Raw genomic sequence first — 24,551 nt, forward strand, 5'->3', positions numbered from 1 at the left:
ATTCTGTCCATTAACTGTTGTTTTTGCATTGGAGGTGGGGGCGGCGCTCCTCCACCTAAATGGAGAGGTTTGTAACTCACATTTGCTTGCTTTCTATTTACTGCCTTTATTTGTTTTAGGCTGTCCAGATTGAGTTTGTCCCTTCCCCTGCCCAAACACTATTTATTGTATTCCTCCACCAGTACTGAATTTCTGTAAACAATAATAAATCTTGTTCCTATCTTATCACATTTGTTGTGCATTCACTGAAAGGGGTCAAATGTCATGCTCCATCTTCCAGGGAGCTTGGTGTTTACTTTTCTGTCTATGACATCAAAGTCAGAGGATTATCGTGACAATCATGCTGGCCACTCGGGTGTGCAGTACAATGTTATTTTTCTAGCACAAAACAAAATGTACATTTTTTTAAATGCACTGTGCAGATATTTCAGAATACGGAAAGAACCAATGAAGCACATTTTTGGTTAATTTTGAAGAATGGTGGAAACAAATATTTAAATAAGATCAAAACAAATCAATAAACTAGGTGATGACATTTCCCCGACACTATTGTTTATTTGCTGAATATGTTTATGACTAAAACTGTATGTCTGGGAGTAGGAAAGTGGGCCTTTATGACATGGTCACCCCCTTTTTTGCCTGGTACTTTATGTTGTTTCGACTGGAAGCGCAATGGGTTCCTGCTAACCAGGTATCTAGTGCCAGATCTCTTTCCCAAAACTGTGTGATTGTACCTGAATTGGCAGTACCTTTGGCCCTCCCTGTAAGTCCACTGCATTTTATGTGACTCTACGACACAACTTCGCTCTATGACACTCTAGGCAGGTCCCTCTATGACACTTTATTCTACGACCCACTACTTCACTGCTTCACTCTACGTCACTCCATAACACTCTATGCTATTTCACTCTCCTACACTACTCCACCCTATGACAATCTACCCCGCTCTACGCCACCCTACTCTACAACACTCTACCCAACACCCTCTATGCAACCCGACTCTGCTCTACACCACTCCACGCCCTTTCACTCTACTCCCTCCATGACACTCCACAACTCTCTACATCATTCCATGACACTCCACGACACTCAACTGTACTCCACACCACAACGCTACACTCTATGACTCTCTGAGCCTCTCCATGACACCAGTCGTGGCCGGCATGGCTCGCGGGAGAGGTGGCAGGTAGGGGGGGTCATGCAGGGGAAGGGGGTTGATTAAAAGAAAATAATAATAAACTTACCTTCCCTGTTCCCGCCCTGTCTCAGCTTCAGCCGGGTCCCGCGTCTGAACAGGAAGCAGGCAGAGTAGTCAGCCTCCCACCCTTCCCTAAGCCAATCACAACGCTGCAATGGCAGCTTTGTGATTGGCTGGGACGCCGACCACACAGGCATCTATGGGGAGGCCATTTTCTCCATATAGCCTGCATGCAGCCTACATGGAGAAAATGCAGAGTTTGTATGACTGGTTTGGGCAAGCCACTCCTCCCCCGGACTCCAGCAGACCTGCCCAACCACAACCATACCCTTCTGCTTTTCACAGTGCGAGAAGCAGAAACATAAAATGGTAGTTTTATCAATTTATGTTTCTGCTTCTTGCACTGCGATAAAGCAGTGGGGCGACACTCCTCTGCCCTAATAGAGGAGCCACCCCTGCATAACACTCCATTTTACCACACTCTACTCCACTCTCCCTTACCCGCCTAACTTTTAGCCATGCTGAACAGCAGCCACGTTCACGTAGTGAACAATATGGCTAAAACATATTAACAAAGCCAATAGCTATTGCATAGGTTAGACCTATGGGCTTTGCCAATGCATTTTTAGGTTGAGCCTAGAGCAGTGCATGCGCTGTTTGCTCGACTTTTAGTAAAGGGTAAAAAAAGTGCTACCTACCAGAGGCTTTGGCTGGCCTGAAGCTTGAGTGCACGTGCACGCACGCAGCCACCATCGGTCTCCTCTATCACGGGTCATTAAGTTGCTTACCCCTCTGCCTCCGTCCGATCACTTTAACTTTCACTTTCATGGCTTGACTTATTTTTTTTCTTTTGCGTTCAGCACTCAGCCTTCAACTTCATTTGTGTCTTCTAGCTGTGAATCATGCTCCTCTGCTCCACTCCACCTCCCTTCTCCCCCTCCTCTTCATCAGTTTCACTTGTGTCTTCTATCACTGTGAATGTTCCTGCTTCCACCAGGCACACACACCATCAGTCGTCAGTGCACGCTTTCACCAGGCACACGCACAACCAGCTGTCAGTGCACGCTTCCACCAGGCACACACACCAACAGCTGTCAGTGCACACTTCCACCAGGCACACACACCACCAGGCACACACACCACAACACGTCAGTGCACAATTCCACCAGGCACACACACTACCAGTCGTCAGTGCACGCTTCCACCAGGCACACACACCACCAGCCATCAGTGCATGCTTCCACTGGGCACACACATCACCAGACGTCAGTGCATGCTTCCACCAGGCACACACACCACCAGATGTTGGTGCATGCTTTCACCAGCCACTCACACCACCAGCAGTCAGTGCATGCTTTCACCGGGCACACACAACACCAGACGTCAGTGCATACTTTCACCGGGCACACACACAACCAGCCGTCAGAGCACGCTTCCACCAGTCACACACACCAACAGCTGTCAGTGCACACTTCCACCAGGCACACACACCACCAGGCACACACACCACAACACGTCAGTGCACAATTCCACCAGGCACACACACTACCAGTCGTCAGTGCACGCTTCCACCAGGCACACACACCACCAGCCGTCAGTGCATGCTTCCACTGGGCACACACATCACCAGACGTCAGTGCATGCTTCCACCAGGCACACACACCACCAGATGTTGGTGCATGCTTTCACCAGCCACTCACACCACCAGCCGTCAGTGCATGCTTTCACCAGGCACACACACCAACAGCTGTCAGTGCACACTTCCACCAGGCACACACACCACCAGGCACACACACCACAACACGTCAGTGCACAATTCCACCAGGCACACACACTACCAGTCGTCAGTGCACGCTTCCACCAGGCACACACACCACTAGCCGTCAGTGCATGCTTCCACTGGGCACACACTTCACCAGACGTCAGTGCATGCTTCCACCAGGCACACACACCACCAGATGTTGGTGCATGCTTTCACCAGCCACTCACACCACCAGCCGTCAGTGCGTGCTTTCACCGGGCACACACAACACCAGACGTCAGTGCATACTTTCACCGGGCACACACACAACCAGCCGTCAGAGCACGCTTCCACCAGTCACACACACCGCCAGCCGTCAGTGCATGCTTCCACCAGGCACATACACCACCAACTGTCAGTGCACACTTCCACCAGGCACACACACCACCAGCCGACAGTTCACACTTCCATCAGGGATACACACCACCAGCCGTCAGTACACACTTTCACCAGACACCAACACTACCAGTCGTCACACACTACCAGCCGTCGGTGCACGCTTCCACCAGCCGTCAGTGCACGCTTTCACCAGGCACACACACACCACCAGCCGTCGGTGCACGCTTTCACCAGGCACACACACCAACAGAAGTCAGTGCATGCATCCACCAGGCACACAAACCACCAGCCATCAGTGCACGCTTTCACCAGGCACACACACCACCAGCCGTCAGTGCAGCAGGTAAGCTCTTCTCAGAGTTTCTTTGTAAATATGTGTTCGATGCCTGGGAGGGAGTGGGTTGTGTTTCCTTAAACCATGCTGAGTACGCAGGTGCAGTGCATGAACTCCTGTGTGACTGAGTCATGCTGCATGGGGCTCACTCACTCCACACTTGTAAATTGCACCTGCACCAGGCTTTTTCTCATTTGCAAAGTTCGGCGCATGCGCACAGCTAGGCAGCCCCCACAGCCCCGGGAATGACTGCTTCCTTCAACCAGAATGGAAACAACATTGAGAGCAATGAAAACAAGTTCATTTGATGCAAAGAACTGTTAATATAAACCATGTCCAGCTATTGTAGATCTGGCAACTTAAACAAAACAGCAACAAAAAACAAACAAGCATTGGCATAGCCAATAGGTCTCGCTTTTTGGACCCTATAAGTATTTAGTTATGCAGCAGAATATCCTTGGTGCAACAACACCAACTGTTGCATGGCTAAACACTTATAAGGTCTCAAATGCGAGACCTAATGGATATGCCAATGCTTGTTTTTTTATCCAACTTAAAGCCCTGCGTATGCCCCCACTGAAGCCTGGGCTGGTCTGGAAGGGTGCTTGATATGAGAGCAGGGTGTGCCTTCTCAGAGCCTCGCTATCAAGGAACTAACTCAGTCGAATAGAAGGCAAAATATATTTTGCGCTTGTTGCTAAAAGAGAGTAACATAAATGGATTGACCACTGCTGGGAAGACTAATGCTGTACATCGTGTGCCATTCATTGTATGCCTCTGTTTATCTTTTCTTTTTACTTTCGCAATACGAGTGTGGTTTTCATAAAACAAACCACTTTTTAAAAAAAAAACTTTTTATTGTGGATATAACTGATGGCGGGGCGAGCGTACGCCCAACGAACATGCGATGTTATTCAGCCCGCAGATGAGCCAGGCTGCTATTATTCAGAGGTGCCGGGTGTGGGAGGGCAGACCGAGGGGGGCGTGGGCTCCAGCTAGTCAGGAGGCGGGTGAACACACTCCCTCATAGCCTGGGCAGGCCGTCGCTGTACAGGAAGTGCACAGAGCACCTAGCACCTTCACCCAGGCAGCAGCAGAACCTTTGCTGTTCCAAGTCGAAAAGAGACAGTGGTCCGAGCTACTCCTCTCGGAGCCGAGGGGAGAAAACACGCAGTAGCAGCCACTTCACAGATGTGTGCCACAGCCTGATGCCCTCTCCCGCGGCTCTGTTGTGCCTTCTGTCCACCTCTCTGAACATAACAATAAGAAATACGGCCTACTGTGGAAGTAACCCACCCAGAAATGAAGCAGCAAAGGGTCGAAAACTCACGTAAGTTTACAATTGTTCCGTCTGAGCGGGAGGTAACGCCGAGGGAGATGTTACTTTAAATCTGGGCGCCTGGTTTACTGAATTATGTAACTGCGTGGCTTATGTAACTTTATAAGCAATCGTTCTTTACTGGCAGGCTAGGGGGAAGGCGGGGGACTGGACATTTTACTTTCTAACGCGTCCTTTTTCCCCTCTGGTTGTTGCGATCCCCGCTTCCTCTAAACCCGGAAGCGGACGTCTGCGATGAGGCCCTTTGAGATCAGGAAGAGGTCACGTGACCGGTCAAGGCAATGTCAGGTCACGCGAGACTCACCAATGCCTGTTTTTTCCGACCTTGCAATAAAGTCAACATATCCTGTTCTGACTGTGGTAGTTTACATTTTCCTGCATCTTTGTCGTATTAGAAAGTTGGAAAGCGGGACGTGTTGAGTAAGGGAAAGAGACCATAGTTTCGATCCCAATAAGCGCTCCTCTAAAGATGGACGAGGTCCCTCTTGTACTTAGACCGTTTTACAACTGGCGTTTCATTGGAAACTGAACAAAATGAGTGGTCAATCGTGTAGGCCGTATATCCCAGTTTAAATTTAGCTCTAACCCCGATCGTCCTTGCCTCCCAGGCCTGACATTTTATAAGTGGATAGCACGCACACACTTATTGATGTTGTACGTACCTAAAGTAATACTTCGCAGGAGTTATTGATTCAGTGACACTGGGTCACAGCGTTTCCTAAACTCTTAAATATCCCGATTCAATGTGGGGGTAGATTATCCTGGCCTGGGGTTTTACGTTGCAGTCTGATCCAGTTAAAAATGGAATTCACAGACCACTGAGAGCAAACCTGGACTGAAGAGCTCATAGCCCATGGGAATAGGGAAACCCATGGCCTCAAAATTAATCTGAACTAAAACTACAGCTCCCTCAATACACCATACTTGAAGAATATACCATATTTGCATGAAAGGGCAGTCTTGGTAACACAGAGACATCTGCCAACTCTACAGTACCACCCACCCTTTTTCTTTCCTCATAATGCAAATGGCAGGTCCTCCTGTCCCAGTGACTCCAGGGGTTACTGACCACCAGCGTGCAGGTTGGTGGGTGTATGTGTAAGGTAGATACCGTACATTACATATTATTCGTCCGGTGCTCCATGATTTGACTGGCATCTTCCTAGCTGATGAATACTTTGACATACATACACTGAGATCATTTATGCTATAATTACAGACTCCTAGGAATTATTATGGTGCAATACCTGCATAGCGCGCCCAAGTAACTTGCCACTGGCACTTTAGTCACTATGGACCTTTAAGCAAGCAGGATTTGTACCATGGTTTTTGTGCCCATACTAATAACCTCAAATATGCGCACAAATGTACCAGTTTACAACTGTGACAATTTAGAACTCAAAGTGGGATACATTCACCACTATTTAATAGTTGTATTTTTCAATGGAAAAAAACCTCCATATTCATCAATTTCCCTTTTGGCGTCGTAATTGTGTGCAGTCACTGTGTTCCTCTTGGTGAACTCACTGTGCAAAATGTATTTTAACGGGAGTTTGTGATTATCTGAAATACAAAACATTATTATGAGCTCTGTGGTGTCTCAATCTTTCCCGGTCCTCCTGTGAGTCCAGACCTTTATAGTTTGCTTTTCCTTTGTAATCCTGATTTTATTAATGTGATACAACTAAAACTCCAGGGTGTAAACTGGGCTAGCTACTCACATGGGCGTTGAAAGCATGAGGGCTCTGTTGTGAGTTGCTTTGCCTGCATTTGCATAACACATTCCTACTATTTATACTGTACCAAAGCTCTTTCATGGTCTCAGAAGTTCAAAAGGGCTTGGTATTCTCCTTGACCAGGGTCATGGTGGTCTTTCATAATTGTGTTTGGCTAGAGATATCCTGCTCACAATTTTAGTCGCTGTGGGTGAATGGTCTCATAGAAATAACCAATGCAATCCAGTAACGTTTTAGGAACTGTGTGAATGGAGGTGAGCACCGTTTATTTCTTGCTATGATCTTCCATAATACTCCCTAATATAAGCCAAGTTATTTGTAAGGGTACCAAGCTTGCCCAGTACTGTCCCATCTCTGAATCTGAGGAAGGTGCGGTGCTTCTGCACTTGTGTATTTTTTTCTTATTTTTTTAAATGTGGTTCTGCTGTCTTTTGGACAGATAATATTACAAAGGCAGAAACACTGCGTGAAACAAATGCCCGCTCCCATCTTATTTTAATTTCTGCAACTGGACTGCACTTCTGCTACTTTGTGAAAATACGATTGGGCAGAATTTACCTTAGATTTGTATCTTTTTGCTTTGCAGGCACCTTCCTTGAAATGCTTACTGTACCGTACTTTTCTGAATATAGGCACGCACTTTTTTATCCTCCTATTAACAGCTTTAGTTGTCTTGCCAGCCCATTGTCATTACAAATCGTAAATAGAAATAGAGGGGCTTTAGACTGACCCTGTTCATCCGTTTGCCTGTTCAGTTATCATTCATATATTTATTCTACCCAACACAACATACAACGTGGGCAGTCAGTCCCCTTCAACTATTGACTCTGTTGCTTTGAGTGTCTGCATTTTTCATATTCACCTAAAAGTAAATGGACTTGAGTGCTAGTACTCGTGGTCAAATGCTTTTCTTCTTTTCATTTTTTTGTCATACATGTGTGTTTGAACTATGTTTTCACGTTATAGTGAATTAAAACTAAAAGTACCTTTTTGTGCCAATAAAATCGTAATTCCTTGTGATATGTATTCAAACTAACAAGGGTTTCTATGCCTGTTTTAAGTACACCTCTCTCCTAGGAAGCATAAACAAATTTCTATTAAAATTACATGCAATAGTTCATTTGTTTTTAATCAACATTTTTTGCAAGGATAGTGCCACCTCGTATATGCAGTGGTAGGTTTTCTTTTATTTTAGTGGCATAAGTTTGCAACAATTGACTTAAAATAAAAAAAAGATTGCACCAACTTGCCAAGCCCAGATTGATTGGCATTGGCAATGCTATTGCTTCAAAGTGGCAGCGCATTAAAAAAAGTACGCATAGTAGTTTTTTATTGAAAATAGCACGCCCCTGTTGATGTTGAGGTGTGCATTCTGTAAACCTTAACATGAGTGAACTTGGGAAGAGGCTGGACGTGTATTCCTCGCAGATGCCATTTTGCAGGCAAATACGTGTTGCTACAGGAAATACAGATGCCTGCCTGTCTAAGGGCGCGTCTCACCTATTGAGATTGTGCCATTTTTAACCTAAGGTCAGTTAATTGTCAAGAATGCTATTTTCCATCCTCTTGACGCGTACGTTCTTTATGATCTGCTTTTCTAAGAATAGGAGTTGGCTCTTTCGAACCTGTGTTGTGCAGGAAGTGGAGGTGCATACAGGACTCCCGCCTTTCTTTGCTTTGTGATTGTTGCTAGAGGGGATTTTCCAGTTCTTGTTTCCTCTTGACACTGAGAGTGATTGTGATAACATTATCTATTTGCACTCCCAATATACCCTAGTTAACCAACCTGCGGTCAAAGGGATTTATTTTCTCAGTGCACTGTAATAACCTGTTGCTTTGAGGTTGGTGCCCAATGGAAATCCTCATTAGTCGAACACACTCATAGTATGCGAATGTAAACAATTTCCTGATAAAACTTACAGTGGGGTTCAAAATGGCAAGGGTGCCGCTTGGAGCTGATCATAGACTTTTTAGTGTTGGCAACAACTATACTTTTGTTCTTGTAGATTCCTTGTGTAGCACTGCTGCTTTATGCATTTGTATTCTAGTTTAAGCATCACAACTCCCTAAATTGATTTTTAATGTGTTATGATCCGTTCAATTGCCAGATCCTTTTACTCTTCTCGTAATTACCCAGCCCTCCCTCTTTCAGTTACTGGGTGCAACTGTTGACCTGTACCTTTGCTTTACGTATTTTTCCAAAGTACGGGGCAGATTTACAAGCCCCTTGCGCCACTTTTCCCATGTTAAAAGTGACGCAAATGTGGCACATGGGACTTGTAAATTTGCCCCTTAGTGTTTTTACATTCCTGGGACGACAAAGTCCATTTCACGTTTAACCCATTTAGTCACTCGTAACAAAATGGTGCTAAGTAGAACTGCGTTGCTAAACACTTTGGGGCAGATTTACAAGCCCTTTGCGCCACCATTGCATCACTTTTGTGACGCAGCAGCGGCGCAAAACCAGCGCCATGCTGCTGCGGGGTATTTACAACATGACACATCTGGGAGATGCGTCACGTTGTAAAGCCCTGCGCCACATGTAGGCGTTCCGGCGCAGGAACGCCTCCTAAAAGTGGCTGAGTGAAATCTACAAGATTTCACTCAGTCACTTTTAAGGCCAATCAGTGTCAAAACCCTGCGCCTGCTTGAAGCAGGCGTAAGGATTGACACACCATGTTAGGGACAGGGCACCCCAAGCCTTGCTGGAGCTGCATCGCGCTTGCGACGCAACTCCAGCAATGCGCCACCTTTCCGACGGGAGATGCAACACGCATCTGCCCATCAGAGCGCCGCATTGTAAATGCGGCGCATCAGTGGTGGCGCAGGGGTGGGCAGATGCATCGCAACTCTTCTGGCGCATCCCTGCAGATTAGCAGAGATGCACCAGAAGTAGTAAATCTGCCCCTTAATCTGAGAAGTCAGCCACTTGCTATACACATATCAAGTATTTTTTAAAGTATGTGAAAGACGGGTTGCAGCAGATATAAGCTGACTCCCATCCCACCCCCCTGTTTTAAACTCTGCAAGAAATGGACTTAGATTTTATTTTCAACACGGTTTGCCCCAAGATACAACATTCTTATTTGTTAATGAAAATCTTTTTTTATTTCTATTTTATGCCAGTTTGTCATACATTCAAAATATGAGCCAAATCAACTGGACACATAACAACTTGACTGTAAAAAAAATGTATGTTTGTTGATAACACTTCAAAGTTAACCAGTACTTGTTATTTATTTGCAGGAGCGCAGTGCAACTGATTCTGACAGAAGCAGCCGGGAGCAATCATGAATCTTGACAACAACCTTGCATTAGATGCATTCAGCAAGCTGGACCTGCCACTCTGGAATGAGAGGTTCTATGACAGTAAGCTCAAGACAGGCCCCATTATCCAGCCCGAGTGGGACATGCCTTCTCTCCATACATTCGACTGTGACTTTCATAGCGATGACTCGTTAACAAGCAAGACTCTGAAAGACCTCAACTCTTCCAATCGGGTGGTGTCTGCGACTGCCCTCACACCTGAGAGACAGAAAAAGGCTGAGTCGGAAACCATAGATGATAATGAAATGCAAATCAAAATGGACTTTTGCCGCAAACTTGGCTACACCTCTGAAGAGATCTCTGCAGTCCTTCAGAAACTGGGTGTGAATGCAGACACTAATGCAGTGCTCGGAGAACTTGTGAAGCATGCACCGGCTGCTGTTGATAAAGAGATGGTGCCCGAACCTTCTCCAGAATATTGTCTGGTACCACGAGGAGGGGGTTCTACCCCGAGCCCTACCCCTGTGGTGGCTCCTGAGGAGAGTGAAGGGAAGCAGTTTAAACCTGTGGTTATTGATGGAAGTAATGTGGCCATGAGGTAAGATTAACTCTCAATGCACGTTCAGGCCAATGTACTACATTTCTGCTAAGGATCTTTTAAAGCCTTTATTGCCTTTACCTGTGAATCACAAATGTAATACCCTTGTGTTCTCAAATCACATTCGTCCCACCGTTTGCATTTCGTGATAGTTAGCAGATAATTCCATGTCAGATGTACACAATGGGCTGACTATGGACTGCTTTTTTTTAATTTGTTTTCCAGATCTTTGCATTTGTGTACTCCAATCGACCTATCTAATTTAGTAATACATAAAGCTATCAAATGAAAGCCTGGGACTGGAACATTGCATCCCTCATGACATGGATTCTTCTGGTAACCCAATAACCCAACATTTAGATCAGGTTGAAAGCTGAGCACGGTTTTTGCTAGCCTAAGAAAAAAGTTTACCAGGTCATTTCATTGGTGTTAATTGGTTGAATGCCAGTTAAGCCTTTTACTAGCCATATGCAAGAAGACTACTCAAGGCTCGGTTAGTTGTTGATCATTCACCCCTACAACATTCTCATTTTGCTTGGCTTACAATTCTAGGGTCAGCAATTTACCTCTTTTGGATAATAAGTGATATGAAGCCCCTCTTTCGTTCAACTGGAACACAAAAAAACCCTTTTATTGCCTAATGCAGTGGTCTTCAAACTTTATAATGTTGCGCACCCCCGGACCCCACGGAAAAAAAAATAATTGTGGCCCATCTCAAAATTTTTCACATTTATGCTGTTAAACTGGCAATGTTGAAAAAATGTCTAGACTTAAACATTGCAGCTAAGTTCTGTACTGTACAAAATGTAATCTAATACATGATTGACAAACATACTATTCTGGTCAGGCAGGCCTTACTAACAAGTAAAGGTACTAGCCACAGTGTGATTATTAGAAATGGAGGTGGAGGTGAAGAATATTTGGAGTCACTTCCCTTTTGACACCTTCTCCCAGCCAGGATATAAATGACAAAAGATGTCAGTGATGGCCCATTACAGACCAGCTTATTGCTGCTAATTTTTCCCCTCTGAAAACAAAGCACTGTTATCAGCATAATGATTCTTTTGGCCAGAGCCTGTCGCCCCAACAGCCCTTCCGGGATCATTTGAGGACCCCCTAGTGGTGCCCTCCTCATTCTTTGAACACCCCTGGCCTAATGCTACAAATGTAGACGTTTATTGATTAATTTGAAAGCTCGTAGGGGTGTGACATTGCTTATACAGGATATTAACAAATACATACTATGGGAACAATGTAATGCAATGTGGGGTTGTAGAGTGCAAACTTATCACCTGTGAGGGTATCCAAGTGCTGAGTTGGTACAGGCTCCGCATGGTGGTTCAAATGAAGAGCCAGGTTTTCAGTTTCTTGTGCAATTCCATAAGTGATGTGGCTGACCTTATGTGCTGGGGCAAGTCGTTCCAGGATTTGGCTTCCAAGTAGAATGTCCAGCCTCCTGACTTGCTTCTGTGGATATGGGGGGGCGTGGACAAGCGCGAGTGATGCAGAGCGGAGGTTCCTGGTTGGTTGGTGAAAGAGTAGATGTTGGTTAAAGTAGATGGGACCCAGGTTGTGTAATGCCTTGGAGGCATGGGTGGGAGTCATGATCTGGCAGCGTTTCTGAATGAGGAAGCAGTGTAGTTCTCGGAGGTGAGGTGAGGTGAGATGAGCATGTGCTGAGGAAAGTTGAGTACTAGTCTGGCGGCTCCGTTTTCAATGATATGCAGCTTGTGTAGCAGGTGTGTGGAGAAGCCGTAGTAGAGGTTGTTGTCGTAATCCAGGCTGCTTGTGATGAGGGCCAGCGTGACTGCCATTCTGGTGTCTGGAGAGAGCCATATTGATGATTTTTTTCCAAGCATGCAGAGGATGTGAATGCAGGATGAGATGACGGCATTAATTTGATGTCTCATGGTGAGGTTGGTGTCTAAGATGATGGCCAGTTTTCTGACATGTTCGGAGTGTGTAGGAGTGGGGCCTATTTCTGTGGGCGAACAGATGAAGTTGAAGTGTGAGCTTTTGTTGCCGAAAATCAGTGCTTCTGTCTTTTCGGCATTGTGTATGAGGTAGTTTGCTCTCATCCAGTTGTTTGCCATATTGGTCATGCACATTTTGAAGTTACTTTTGGTGAGGTTGGTGCCTACTGAGAGGGTTAGGATTGTGCTGGGTGTCGTCAGTGTATGAAATGTTGTTGAGTCTGTGGGCCTGAATGATAAGGATTCTTCACCCCCATTCATGCCAGCAGGTCACAAGAACGCCCACTGTACCACCATCCACCTTTAGATAAGCAGAAAGCTGATCATCTGAATGTGGGTGGTGTAATGTGTAGCACTTCCGGCTCTTTGATAACGAGGTTGGTATATTGATCTGGCTGAATGAGTGGGCAGCAATTCCTACTGGCAGGAGTTTGCAGGTGTCGCTGCCTGGATACTCTAATAGGGCGGTAGCTTCTGCCGGGTGACGAACAAGGTCAAAGCTCTGTCTGTATCAGTTATAGCCGTATCTGGGCATGCATTCTCCCCATTTTAGTGGTTGAGTAGTGCTCTGATGAGCGCCATTGGGAAAACATTTAAGTATGTCGCAATCATTGTTGGATACACTTCTTTTACTATATGGCTTTGCAGGCATTACTGTGGCTTAAAAAAAAGAATAACCATAAATATTTCATTTTTTCTGCAAGGGGCTTTGATGCTCAAGTATTTGAAGGGTTACAGAGTTGAGGGAAATGCTTCAGTGACCCGTGAAAAGTAGGCAAACAATGCTTAATGGCACCCTGCCTTTCTCTGAAGGCAACAGCATATTATCCAGATGTTCTGTTCTTAATGTTTGAAAAGAAGCACCCAGCAACATGTTGTGCCTTTTGAAGTTAAGTCACTCAGAACATTGACACTGGAGTGCCACCCATTAGCATTGGCCACCAAACCATTCCCTATGTGGTCATGGTGGCAGTATCAAATTTATCCCTACACAACTTTTACCGGTATATGAATTTGAGTGTTTCACAGGTTTACCCTAGATGTGTAACATTATGTGCTTTAGTTCTGTTGGGTAGTTTTTGTAAAGCTCAGAGTGCTTACTAATATTACTTTTTCTTTGGTTTGCAAGCTTTTTATTGTTTTGGAAAATGTGGACATCTTCTTTGGAACATAGACCCCTTTGTTGTTAATACATGGTCATGTACAATATTACTTGTGCAACAGTGATTTTAATAAAACCGTGTTAATCTTGTCCAAAAAAGAAAGACTTAAAGCCCGAAATGGACTTTGGCAGTCTGACTGGGTCGGGAGATAGCCGCCAAGCCAGCAGCATCCAGACGATGCATTACAATTTTACCACTGAGCTGGTGGTGTTGCGGCGGTGGTGCCGAGGCGGCAGCATGCTTTGGCTTATAGAGAGCCTGCAGTACATGCCGCTGCTGTGGCACTTGTATGTCGGTGCACTGTGTACCATGTGCCATGTTGTGTGTGGCACACAGTCCATGCATGCATGGGGCTCTTTGTGGGCCCTCATCCATGCCTTTCCACTGACCGTTTCGTGACTGGGTCCTCGCCATGACAAGGTCAGCAAAAATTCAGGCTGTGATCAGCAGGACTGTGCCAGCATCGCCACCTCCGCCATTGATCACTGCTTTCGCCACCGCCGCTGGATCCAGGATCCTAGCGGTAGCAGCGGTCTTGCGTCAGTCCTACTGCCATGGCCGTGATCGGTCGATCGGACCGCCACCCTGGGTGTGGCAGTCATAGGACCGCCGTACTCTTAATCCTCCCAGAAATGTGAAAAAGGTAATCGAGGTCTGGAGTCATGTTTTATTATTTGTAATATTTGTTTTATTCAATGAAAAATGTGATCCACTCCGCAAGGTGAATACTTAGCATGTATTATAGGGGTGCCTAACATGTTGTCTAGTAATATTATTCTATATGTATTAGTTTCCATGATGTTAATGTGTTGTTTTTTTCTAACAAAAGGGGGTATGTTATATTCTACTGTAATGTTATTGGCAGCAGGCACATCCTGAAGTCATAGAATGGGGGTGGAAGTTTCAGAGAGAGAGCTGGAAGAAATAAGCAACATCTAATAAAAATAAAAGACATTCTATTTATTGGTTTCTGTGAAATGGTAAATGCCATTCATTCTGAAGATTTACATTAAATGGTTTAGATTAAATGTTTGTCAACGATGGTATTATGATAAATTGTTTTTTCACATACAACCCTCCACAGAATTGAAACATTGTGGCCCTTTTAAAAAAAAATATATGAAGATATGCTCTCTACAATTGACAGGAAAGTGTACATGCATATATACCTACACTTAGCACATTTTACACGTTTTCTGTATTCAAGGGCAGGACTAGTATGTTAATACACACTTTATTTACAGTTGGTGCCCTCGGAAATGTGCTGTCAGATTTATGTGTAGATCTAGATATAGCAAACACAAGGAGATGATGGACGGAGTGCTGAAACTTTTTTCAGACATAGGCCCCCCCAGTCACAGATCTGGGTTGAATCCATCATCGTTCTTTAGCTCCATTCTCCACCTTAGTTCAACCCCAGCTATATGCAAATCAGTCTTGACCCTGTGCCTGATGGGAACAGCCCACCCCGAACTGCCAAGCCAGGTCTCCCCTACACCAGAAACAAGCATCTTATTATTATTGTTATTATTATTATTATTATTATTATTAGTAAGCTTATAAAGCGCAATGGTTACTCCAACCGGAGTGTCACCGGTTTCGGGGTAACACCCCTCATCAGCCAGGCTAGCTTGAATCCAGTGGCAAAGTGAGCAAGGAACCCACATCTGGGCATACCCTGCCAACTAAGGGCGAACAAAGCAAACATAAGGAGATGATGGATGGAGTGTGGAAACTTTTTTCAGACATAGGCCTCCCCAGTCACAGACCTGGGTTGAATCCATCATCGATCTGGATATCAGATATGATGACTAACCGGCCCATTAAGAAGGTGATGTTAGTGCCTGCTGTTACATTGTTCCCTCTGGATAGTCTCCAGCTTTTCTTTGTTCTCATACAATGATCAGTCCTGTCAAAGGAGTTTCGGAATTCTGTTATTGATATTTCCAACAGGACAACTGGTAGAAAGCACTTCCATGCGTTCCTACTATCTTTTCATTGAAGAAAATGTTCCTCATCACCTGTATCCCGCAATATGCAAACATACAGAATTGACTGTGTTACTGTACTACTTGTGGGCATTCCTAAAACATTTAATTCACCAGCTTTACAAGTCTTAACATCCAGGTTAATCAAATAATGTATGCAATACAAGCAAGTGTTTTGGCCATTTTGCGTTATTGGCTTGGAATGGAACCTGGATGTGTCTTAAAATTAAGCTTTGTCCACACATGCTTTCATAATGCGCCCTACTGTGCCTGCAGCAGAAGAACACTCTACATATGTCACACCTATGTCTCCGTGTCCTCTGTGGCACATTCATTAATTTAGCACCTGACCCAGTGACTTGTGATTGTGGAAGTTCTCTGTCCTCGTCCTAGAGGGGTAGAAAAGACATCATCTGATTTATAATTTGAAATACTCATCCATTTTTTGGAAAAATCTCAATGTACTTCGCATCACTTTGTAGACTTGGATGTGGGAAATAGCTGTTGCTTTGCCGCAAGCGGCTTATTCACTCTTAACCTTCATATGATTTCTGGTGTATTTGATGTGCCTTCATAATAGCTCACCTTTGAAATGTCTCATAGTTTTATATAGAGCATAACATGGTCCCCCTTTATGCCATACTTCTTTACAACTGAAGATTACAAAAAATAACATATCACAAGTTGCAAAGGAAGAATAATATATACAAGGGGAGGATGACATTAAAAATGTGTGTAATTTAATTTAATGCATAAAACAGTATTTTAAGTGTGGGGAGTTTGGTCAACCATGGAAGTAAATTTGGCATAAAATGTCACGTGCAATATGTACACAGCAAATAGGTATCACAAGAGAAACACCTAGATAAACTAATTGGGGAGAAGGCAGAAGTTGTGTTATTAGTTTCGTTGGGATCAAATCTTGAAAAGGGGATGGCGTCTTCCAGGGCACTGATTTTGTCTTTTCCCCGAAAATTGATGTACAGAATTAAAACACTTAATGACTTTGTCGGATAGTCGTCGTTGATACACATATTGTAGAAACGGCAAGAGTCTTATTTCCAATGCAGGTCTACGATTTTTACTCAACTCACTGCTCATAAAACATATGCAAAAGAAACAATTGGTGGACGGAATGCTGAACAATGCAAACATGCACGCCCAGTCACAAGGATCTGGGTTTAATCCATCATTCTTTTGCTACCCACGCCACCCCAGTTTGGACTCAGCCATTTGCAAATCAATCTTGACCCTGGTCCATATGCAGCACTTCATTATTGGTTACAGATTGGTGGAGTAATGTTCACAGATAAGCCTTATCACGCTAACTGTGGCTAGTATGACAGCTTTCAGAATTGTTTGTAGACTTTGGAATTTAATCAGCAGGTTCCTATTTCTAGGAGCTGGTCTGTTGCTGTCAAATGCGTAGCTTTGAGCTTCTTCCGTGTTGTGGAGAAGTTTGTAATTTTTTTTAGGGTTCAGTGCACTCTACAGTAATTAAGCCTGCGAAGTAATATACATTTATTACTGATTGACGGGAAATGTATGCTTGTATAGGTTTTAACGATCAGAATAAAAAGCACATATGATTGATGGTGTTACCAAGGCATGCAAGATGAATGTGAAAAGGGTATTCCTCAATTTAATCCTTTGTCAGAGTACATATGTGAACGAATGGTGAGAACTTGTAAAATAACAGAGTTCTCCTTACATTTCGATTGCAAGTTCTCACCATTCGTTCACATATGTACTCTGACAAACGGCTTTCCGCACGGAGGTGTCTCTGCAGTTTGTTCCAAAGAGTGGGTATGGAACTGGAGAAGGCTCATCCTCCTTTGGTAACGTAGTTGAAGCGAGGGCTTTTTAAGCGGCAGTCCGTGGAAGACCTGAGAGAATGGGTGGGTATATATTTCTGAAGACGTTGTTTAATATATACAGGGGCTTGGCCGTAGATAGCTTTGTGAACTATGCAGAGGCCCTTAAATGTGGCTCTTTGTTTGAGGGGCAGCCAGTGGAGGCGTTGAAGGAGGGGTGATGCTCGCGTGTGCCTCGGGAGTTTGAAGATGAGTCTGGCAGCATCGTTCATTACAATTTGTAATCTGCTCACTAAGGAGCCCGGCAGTCCAATATATAATGAGTTGGCATAATCAAGGCGGGCTAGGATCATGGTGGATACCACTGTTCTGATGGTGGAGAATGAAAGGATGGGGGAGAGTTTCCTCAGGAGTCTGAGTAGGCCGACACAAGTGCCAACCACCGTGGAAACTTGATTGGCCATAGTAAGTTTAGTGTCAATTTTAATTCCCAGACTTTTAACTACTGGGGCTGGTGCTGGGGTGTCGCCCAGCTCCTGGGGCCAGAAAAGGGAGTTCGAAGGATTAAGAGCGTCCGTCATGGCTAGAACCTCAGTTTTGTCTGGGTTAACCTTCAAAGAGTTGGAGGTCATCCAGTTGATGGTGAAGCGGAGTATCTCTTGAGCCCGGGAGTGTGCTTGAGGGGAGTTTTCAATTTGCAAGATGACCTGAGTGTCTTCAGCATTATTAGCATTATTATACACTCCATGTCTGCAAGGGCATTGATTAACGGTCTGAGGTATATATTAAACAGGAGAGGTGATAATGCCGACCCCTGTGGAACTCCACAAGGGATTGGTCCGCTCTCAGAGACCCAATCATTCATCTGAATTTTCTGGGTGCGGTCCGTTAAGAACAAAGTGATCCATTGTAGGGCAGATCCCCCAATTCCAATGGAGCGAAGTCTTTCCAGGAGAATGGCGTGGTTGACCGTGTCGAACGCTGCAGACAGGTCAAGGAGTACCAGTACGCAGGGTTTCTTGTTGTCCACAGTAAGCCTGATGTCGTCAAGCACCGATAGCATCACTAATTCCGTACTATGGTGGGCCCGGAAACCCGCCTGCCTGTCTCCTAGGAGACGGTGCTCCCCCAAACAGCTAGATAAATTTTGCAGGACATGTTCTAGAATTTTTGCGAGAAAGGGGAGTACGTAAATGGGCCTATAATTTTTCCTGTTGGATAGATCCGCACCTGCTTTCTTTTGAAGGGGGATAATTCTGGCTTCTTTAAAGTGGGTAGGAACCTCACCAGACTCCAGTGAGCGGTTCAATAGGGCGAGAACTTCCTCCTCAATTTCCGGGAGAGCAAGATTAAAAATGCTAGGAGAGCAAGGGTCGGCCGGGGAGCCAGATTTGACCTTCTTAGCCAGGCGACGTAGGGTTTCCATATCAAGGATTTGGAATGATGAGAGAATTTCAATTTTCCTTTCAGGAGAGACCACCTCAGCATTGGGGGGCAGCTTAAAACCTTCTGTCAATTTCTGACAGAATGTCCTGGATCTTATTTGAGAAGTATGTAAGAAAGAGATCACATTGTTCTTGATTGGGTAGTGCTGACAGTGATTGTTTTTGATTTAATTCTTTCAGTACTCTGAACGTTTCTTTTTGGGTGTTAGTGGCCACGAGTATTCTATTCTCATAGTAGTCAGCCTTCTCGCTTAGAGTGCTATTTTGTACATGTTGATTTTGGCTCCGTATTCTACTAGCGCCTGGGGGTCATAATTTTTTCGCCATCGTCGTTCATGGTGGCGAAGCGCGCTTTTTAAGGTCCTAAGTTCTTCAGTGAACCAAGGGGCGCCTTTCCCTTTACTGCTAATTCTTATGCTCTTTTCTGGGGCAATTTTATCAATGGCAACGCGGAGTCGGCTGGATGTGGCTTCGGACCACTCATCAATATTCGCTGTCTCCGGTTTTTTAAGTGGGCATTCTCGGAGGGTACTTATCAGTGAGGGACCATCTATCTATTTTGGACCACTTACGAACATGTTACCAGTCTGAGGGGGTTGGAGCCCTTCTTTTGGTAAGGGGGAGTGATAGATTAATACAAAAGTGGTCAGACCATGCACAAGGGCTAATGTCCGTAAGCCTCATGAGGGGGGATGAAGTCCAGACAAGGTCTAGGGTGTGTCCTTGCTCATGTGTGGGGGTGGTAATTAACTGGGAGAGCCCCAGATTAGTGAATGTTTTCTCTAATTGTCGGGCTTGGGCCTCTTTAGGTAGTTGTCCAACATGTGACAGCTCCTACTCGTATTAAAGGCCACACCCATGACCAAGTCTGGAAATCTAACCTGACGGTTACTACTTTGAGTGTCTCCCCAAATACTTGGTCAGATCACTACTTTATTAAATTCTCCCTTTGCAACTTGTACTTAGCAAAGCCCCAAGCCAAGGAAGCAGAATGTCAAGAAATTGGGACCGCTGCAACATTGATGATTTCGGTAAATTGCTAGCTACTTCGGCTCCATCTGAACCGTTCTCGATTAACAAGCATGAAGAAAGCATTAAATCTTGGCTAGTGGCAGTCAGTGACTGGTATGCCCTTTATAGGAAACTCATCACAGTCAGAAACCACAATGCTCCCCACTGTTTTTCTGAAGATTTAAAACTTAAAAAACGTGTGCTTTGTCACGCTGAGCGTGACTGGACACTATTCTATTCCTTAGAAAAAGAGACTAATACATAACCCTACTCAAACAGTATAAAATGCCTTTTTACAAAGTAAGGCAACTTTTTTTTCCAATAAAATACTGAGTTCGTCTAATAGATCTAAGGACATCTTCACTATTGTTGACAAGCTATCTAATCCTGACAGAGTTACAGTAAAACCTGCCCCCACTCAAGCACTATGTGACTCACTTAACACTTATTTCATTGATAAAATTATCACCATCAAGACTAGTATTCCTGCTTCCTCTCCCCTTAAAGCTTAGACACCCCCGCTCAGGAACTCTCACTCCTTGGAGCAGTTCCCTCCCATCACCAGAGAAGCCTTCTCAAGCCTACTGATGAAGGTCAGATCAGGCTCTCCGATGGACTGCTGCCCCCGCACATCTTAAGGGAAGTTGTCCTCTCAAGTCCTGACCCTCCCCTCGCGCTATTGAGTAACTCCCTTACTCAGGGGTCAGTCCCCAAGGCATTTAAAGAAATTGTCCCCATTCTGAAGAAAGTAGGGGCAGATCCTCTAGCCCTCACAAATTATCACCCCATCTCTTTACTTCCCTTCTTAGCCAAGATAATGGAAGCCCAAGTTGCAAACTGCCACTGTTGTTTTATTGAACAATCCCACTTTTTCGATCCCCATCAGGCGGGTTTCCGAACTTCTCACTCCACTGAGTCTGTTATCATGACTGTGCTAGACTAATTCAGGAATGGGGAAGACAAAGGCAAAACGCAGGCCCTGGCACGCCTCGATCTCCGCCGCTTTTGAAACGGTCGACCATAAACTTCTAGTCTACTGCGTCAGCGACGCAGGGATACAGGGCCTGGCCCTCAAGTGGCTTGCATCCTTTTTTGAGGATCGCTCGCAAGCGGTCCGCATCACTCAATTCCACTCCTCTAAAGTCAAATTGACATGTGGGGTGCTGCAGGGCTCCTCCCTTTCGCCGCACCTTTGTAATTGATATTTGTATCCCCTTATTCATTCCTTGGGTGAAAAGAAGACGTGCACCTTCCACTATGCTGATGATCTTAAATTGATTTTAGACATTGACAACTCTCCCGCCTCCAACTTTCAAACAACTATGCGATACATTAGTAACTGGATGAACTGCGATCACTTGAAGTTGAATCCAGATAAAACTGAATTGATCCGAATTTGAGGGCCCTTAAACCCCTGGAGCTCCAACTTATGGTCGCCAGAGTTGGGAAACCCCCCCTTCCGTTGAGCTCTATCAAAAACCTCGGCATCACTATTGACAGCGACCTGTCGAGGAAATCCCATATTGGGACAGTTGTTTCTACCTACTTCTTTCAGCTCCGGAGGATCAGGAAGATTAGAAGATTTCTTACCACCGATGCCCTGACCCATGTAGTACTGGCCTTAGTAATTTCTCACATTGACTATGCCTACTCTCTTCACTTTGGTATACCAGCATACCAATCCAAAAGACTGCAACTGGTGCAAAATTCGGCCGCTAGATTGATTTATCACCAGCAAAGACGGCGCCATGTCAGCCTGATTATGAAAAAGTTACACTGGCTCCCGGTTGCTGAACGCAGTGCGTTCAAGTTAGAATGCATCATATTTAAAGCGCTCTATGGCAAATGTCCAGTTTTTGTTTCGTCTCAGGTTCAGAGATACTCACCTTCTAGGAATCAGGTCTTCCCACTTCAACCTTAGTTACCCCTTCTTTTAAACATAGGAAACTGAGGGGGGGGGGGGTTCTAAGATTCACCGTCCTGGTCCCAAAATTCAGGAATTCTTTACCTCCTGACATTAGATCGACGACTTTGTATTCTCAATTCAGGAAGCTTTTAACGACCTGTCTTTTCTGCCAGGCGTACAAATGAACCACTTAGCGGCAGCACTCCCTGGACCTTAGCCCCATGAAACCGTATGGTGTATGTGCACTCAATAAATACTGTTAACATAACATTAACAGCAGTTTTTCTATTTACAGAATTGGTTCAGTAAAGTGAGTAGCGCAAAAGTGTTTTCTGCTTTATTTTATTTTTTCAAACACTGGTGGGGAGGGGCAACAATGTGTGGGCTCCAAGCCCCTGTGTGTTCTTGGTAAGTCTACAATATGTCTTTTGCAATCAGACACCTTTGATGACTAGTAGGCTCGACTTAAAATATTGAGGTGTCCAGAAGATCAAATATACAAGCTTGAAGTAATAACTGATTTAGGTATCCAAAGGTATGCTACTTTAGTTGAGGTATTTCTTTAACAGTAGATGCTTTCTTTGTTTCAAGAGAGGAGTATTGAAGAGGAATTTGTTTTTGCTTATGAGTAGGGCTCATGGTTTTATGGTATTTATTTTTTTGATATTTCCGTCGGTATTTATCCATATTTATTTTGGGTTTCGTGAAAAAGTGAATCTGAAAGAGTATATTTCTACATTTATTTGACCGATAAATATGCACACATGCCTGAACGACTGACTGGTTTCAGGGAAATAAACACACTCATATGATAAAATATGCTCTGTAAGAAAACATGCACATTTTAATATCAAGGTTGTGCAGATCTATTGCTGTTTAAGGCTCTTTGCTGAAATTCCCCTATTTTTTTTAACCCCCTTACCTTTTGATTCGACAGAGCTGTTGGCCTGGTAGTCATGACTGACAGCATTCAGAATCACTCAAAAAACAACCCAATTTCCATTTTTATCCACATATAAAAATAAATGCAGACAGGAAAATAAATGGTTTTCTGTCTGTATTTATTTGTAAAAATCAGTAAAAACGGAAAACAGGGAGGCCTAATTATGAGCAACATACACTTCCGGTGGTTCTTGAATTTTATTTTAGATATCTAAGCATAATAAGGTGGAGGTCCTTGCATGCAAGAGTTGCTGTTTTGCGTTTGCATCAGTATTAATATGGAACCGTTTAATAGAGAGAGGATAGTGCTGAGGTGAAGTGGTCAGGTTTTTATGTAGGTTAGAAAGCAGGCTGCCTAATGAGGACTCCTGCGAGTGGGCCAGATGATTACTAGGGAAACTAGTGAAGATGCTTTGGGCATCTAAATTTGGACACTTAAAGAGACTCCTTAATTTTGGTGCATTTTCACAGGTTGTTCTGTTACAAAGGCAGAGAGAGAGAGAGAGAGATCTCTCCAATAATGTAAAAACGAACAGTGAGTAGGCAAACCAAATAATTTGCTGATCTGAATCCAGACTATGAAGCATCTATGGAGTAAGTAGTAGACGATGTACCCAGCGTCATGAGCAAGGCAGTGAGTGGTCAAGTGGCTCTGTTGGGATTCAGGAAGTTAAGTAGACAATAACTCTATTGTCCACAATACCAACCTTCTAGTATTCTCCCCTGCCTGCTATGGCAAGCTTCACATGCTCCTAGCCCCTATTCTTTTGCTTTCTCTGTGCTGGGTACTGGAGCCTCCATAGGCTACCCACATTCTGTACTGTTACCACGGAGCAGTGATTTGTTGCTTTATAGCTAAATGTCTACCTCACATTAATGACACTTGATCTTTCCCAGCTCATCTCATACTTTGACAATGAAAGCAATAGGTATTCAACCTCTTCCTGTTGATTTCAGGACTGATTAGCTATGAGGTTGGGTCAGTTCATCACAGAATAATCTTCCAATGTGCCCAGGAAGTAGGGCATACAGAATTGTGTACCAGTAGCCGATTACATAAAAGAAAATGGCCCTAATCACTCTTAAGTTTATTCTGATCTCAAAAGTTACTGGGCAATATGAATGCATCTCTTGGAAATGAGAATTTAGCAGTGGAATCTGTAATTCCATGCCAAGTCCTCAAGCTATTCCACCCAAAATATTTCACCAGAAAACACTTTGGCTTCAAGACACCAGATGTTTGGCGCTACTGCGGCCCTCAGAATACTGAAGGCACCGGTAACTCACTGTTACAGCTCCATCGAATTTACAGGGACCTCTTAACCGCTACCGCGCTAGCGGGTTTTCCCGCTGTGCACTGAATTTTGAAAAACGCGCGGTTTGTGACAAAGCCAGCTCGTCATCCGCGTAGCGCAGGTAACGCCCATGACGAGCTGGCTTTGTCATCCGCATCGAAGGGGTTAAAGAGGCGAAAGGGAAACTTTGTATGATTTTGTTTTAAATATTTGCCATGCTGGTGCACGCCAAACCCAAGAGAATAATTCATATGTATGAGGAGACTATACTTGTGTGAACTGTTTGCAGTTAACAATCTGGGTCCCTTTTGTGTCAAAGGAACCCCTTATACATTGTACGTGGTTGAGGGTGGTTTTGTGTAGGTTGATAAAGTAGGTTGGTACCATAGAATGAAGGAAAAA

General features: G+C 44.5%; 1 protein-coding gene across 1 annotated transcript in view; it reads left to right on the plus strand.

The window, feature by feature from the left end:
• Positions 1–4,698: 4,698 nt before the first annotated feature.
• The window catches only part of ZC3H12A (zinc finger CCCH-type containing 12A), a 52,019-nt gene continuing 32,166 nt past the window's right edge, over positions 4,699–24,551 (plus strand). Inside the window, exons 1-2 of the mRNA XM_078681212.1 lie at positions 4,699–5,002; positions 9,994–10,612. Coding sequence (XP_078537338.1) covers positions 10,038–10,612 — 575 coding nt within the window. The 5' untranslated portion in view covers positions 4,699–5,002; positions 9,994–10,037. The remainder of the gene's footprint in view (positions 5,003–9,993; positions 10,613–24,551) is intronic.

The sequence above is a fragment of the Lissotriton helveticus genome, chromosome 3_1, assembly GCF_964261635.1.
Source record: "Lissotriton helveticus chromosome 3_1, aLisHel1.1, whole genome shotgun sequence".
NCBI classification, from domain to species: domain Eukaryota; kingdom Metazoa; phylum Chordata; class Amphibia; order Caudata; family Salamandridae; genus Lissotriton; species Lissotriton helveticus.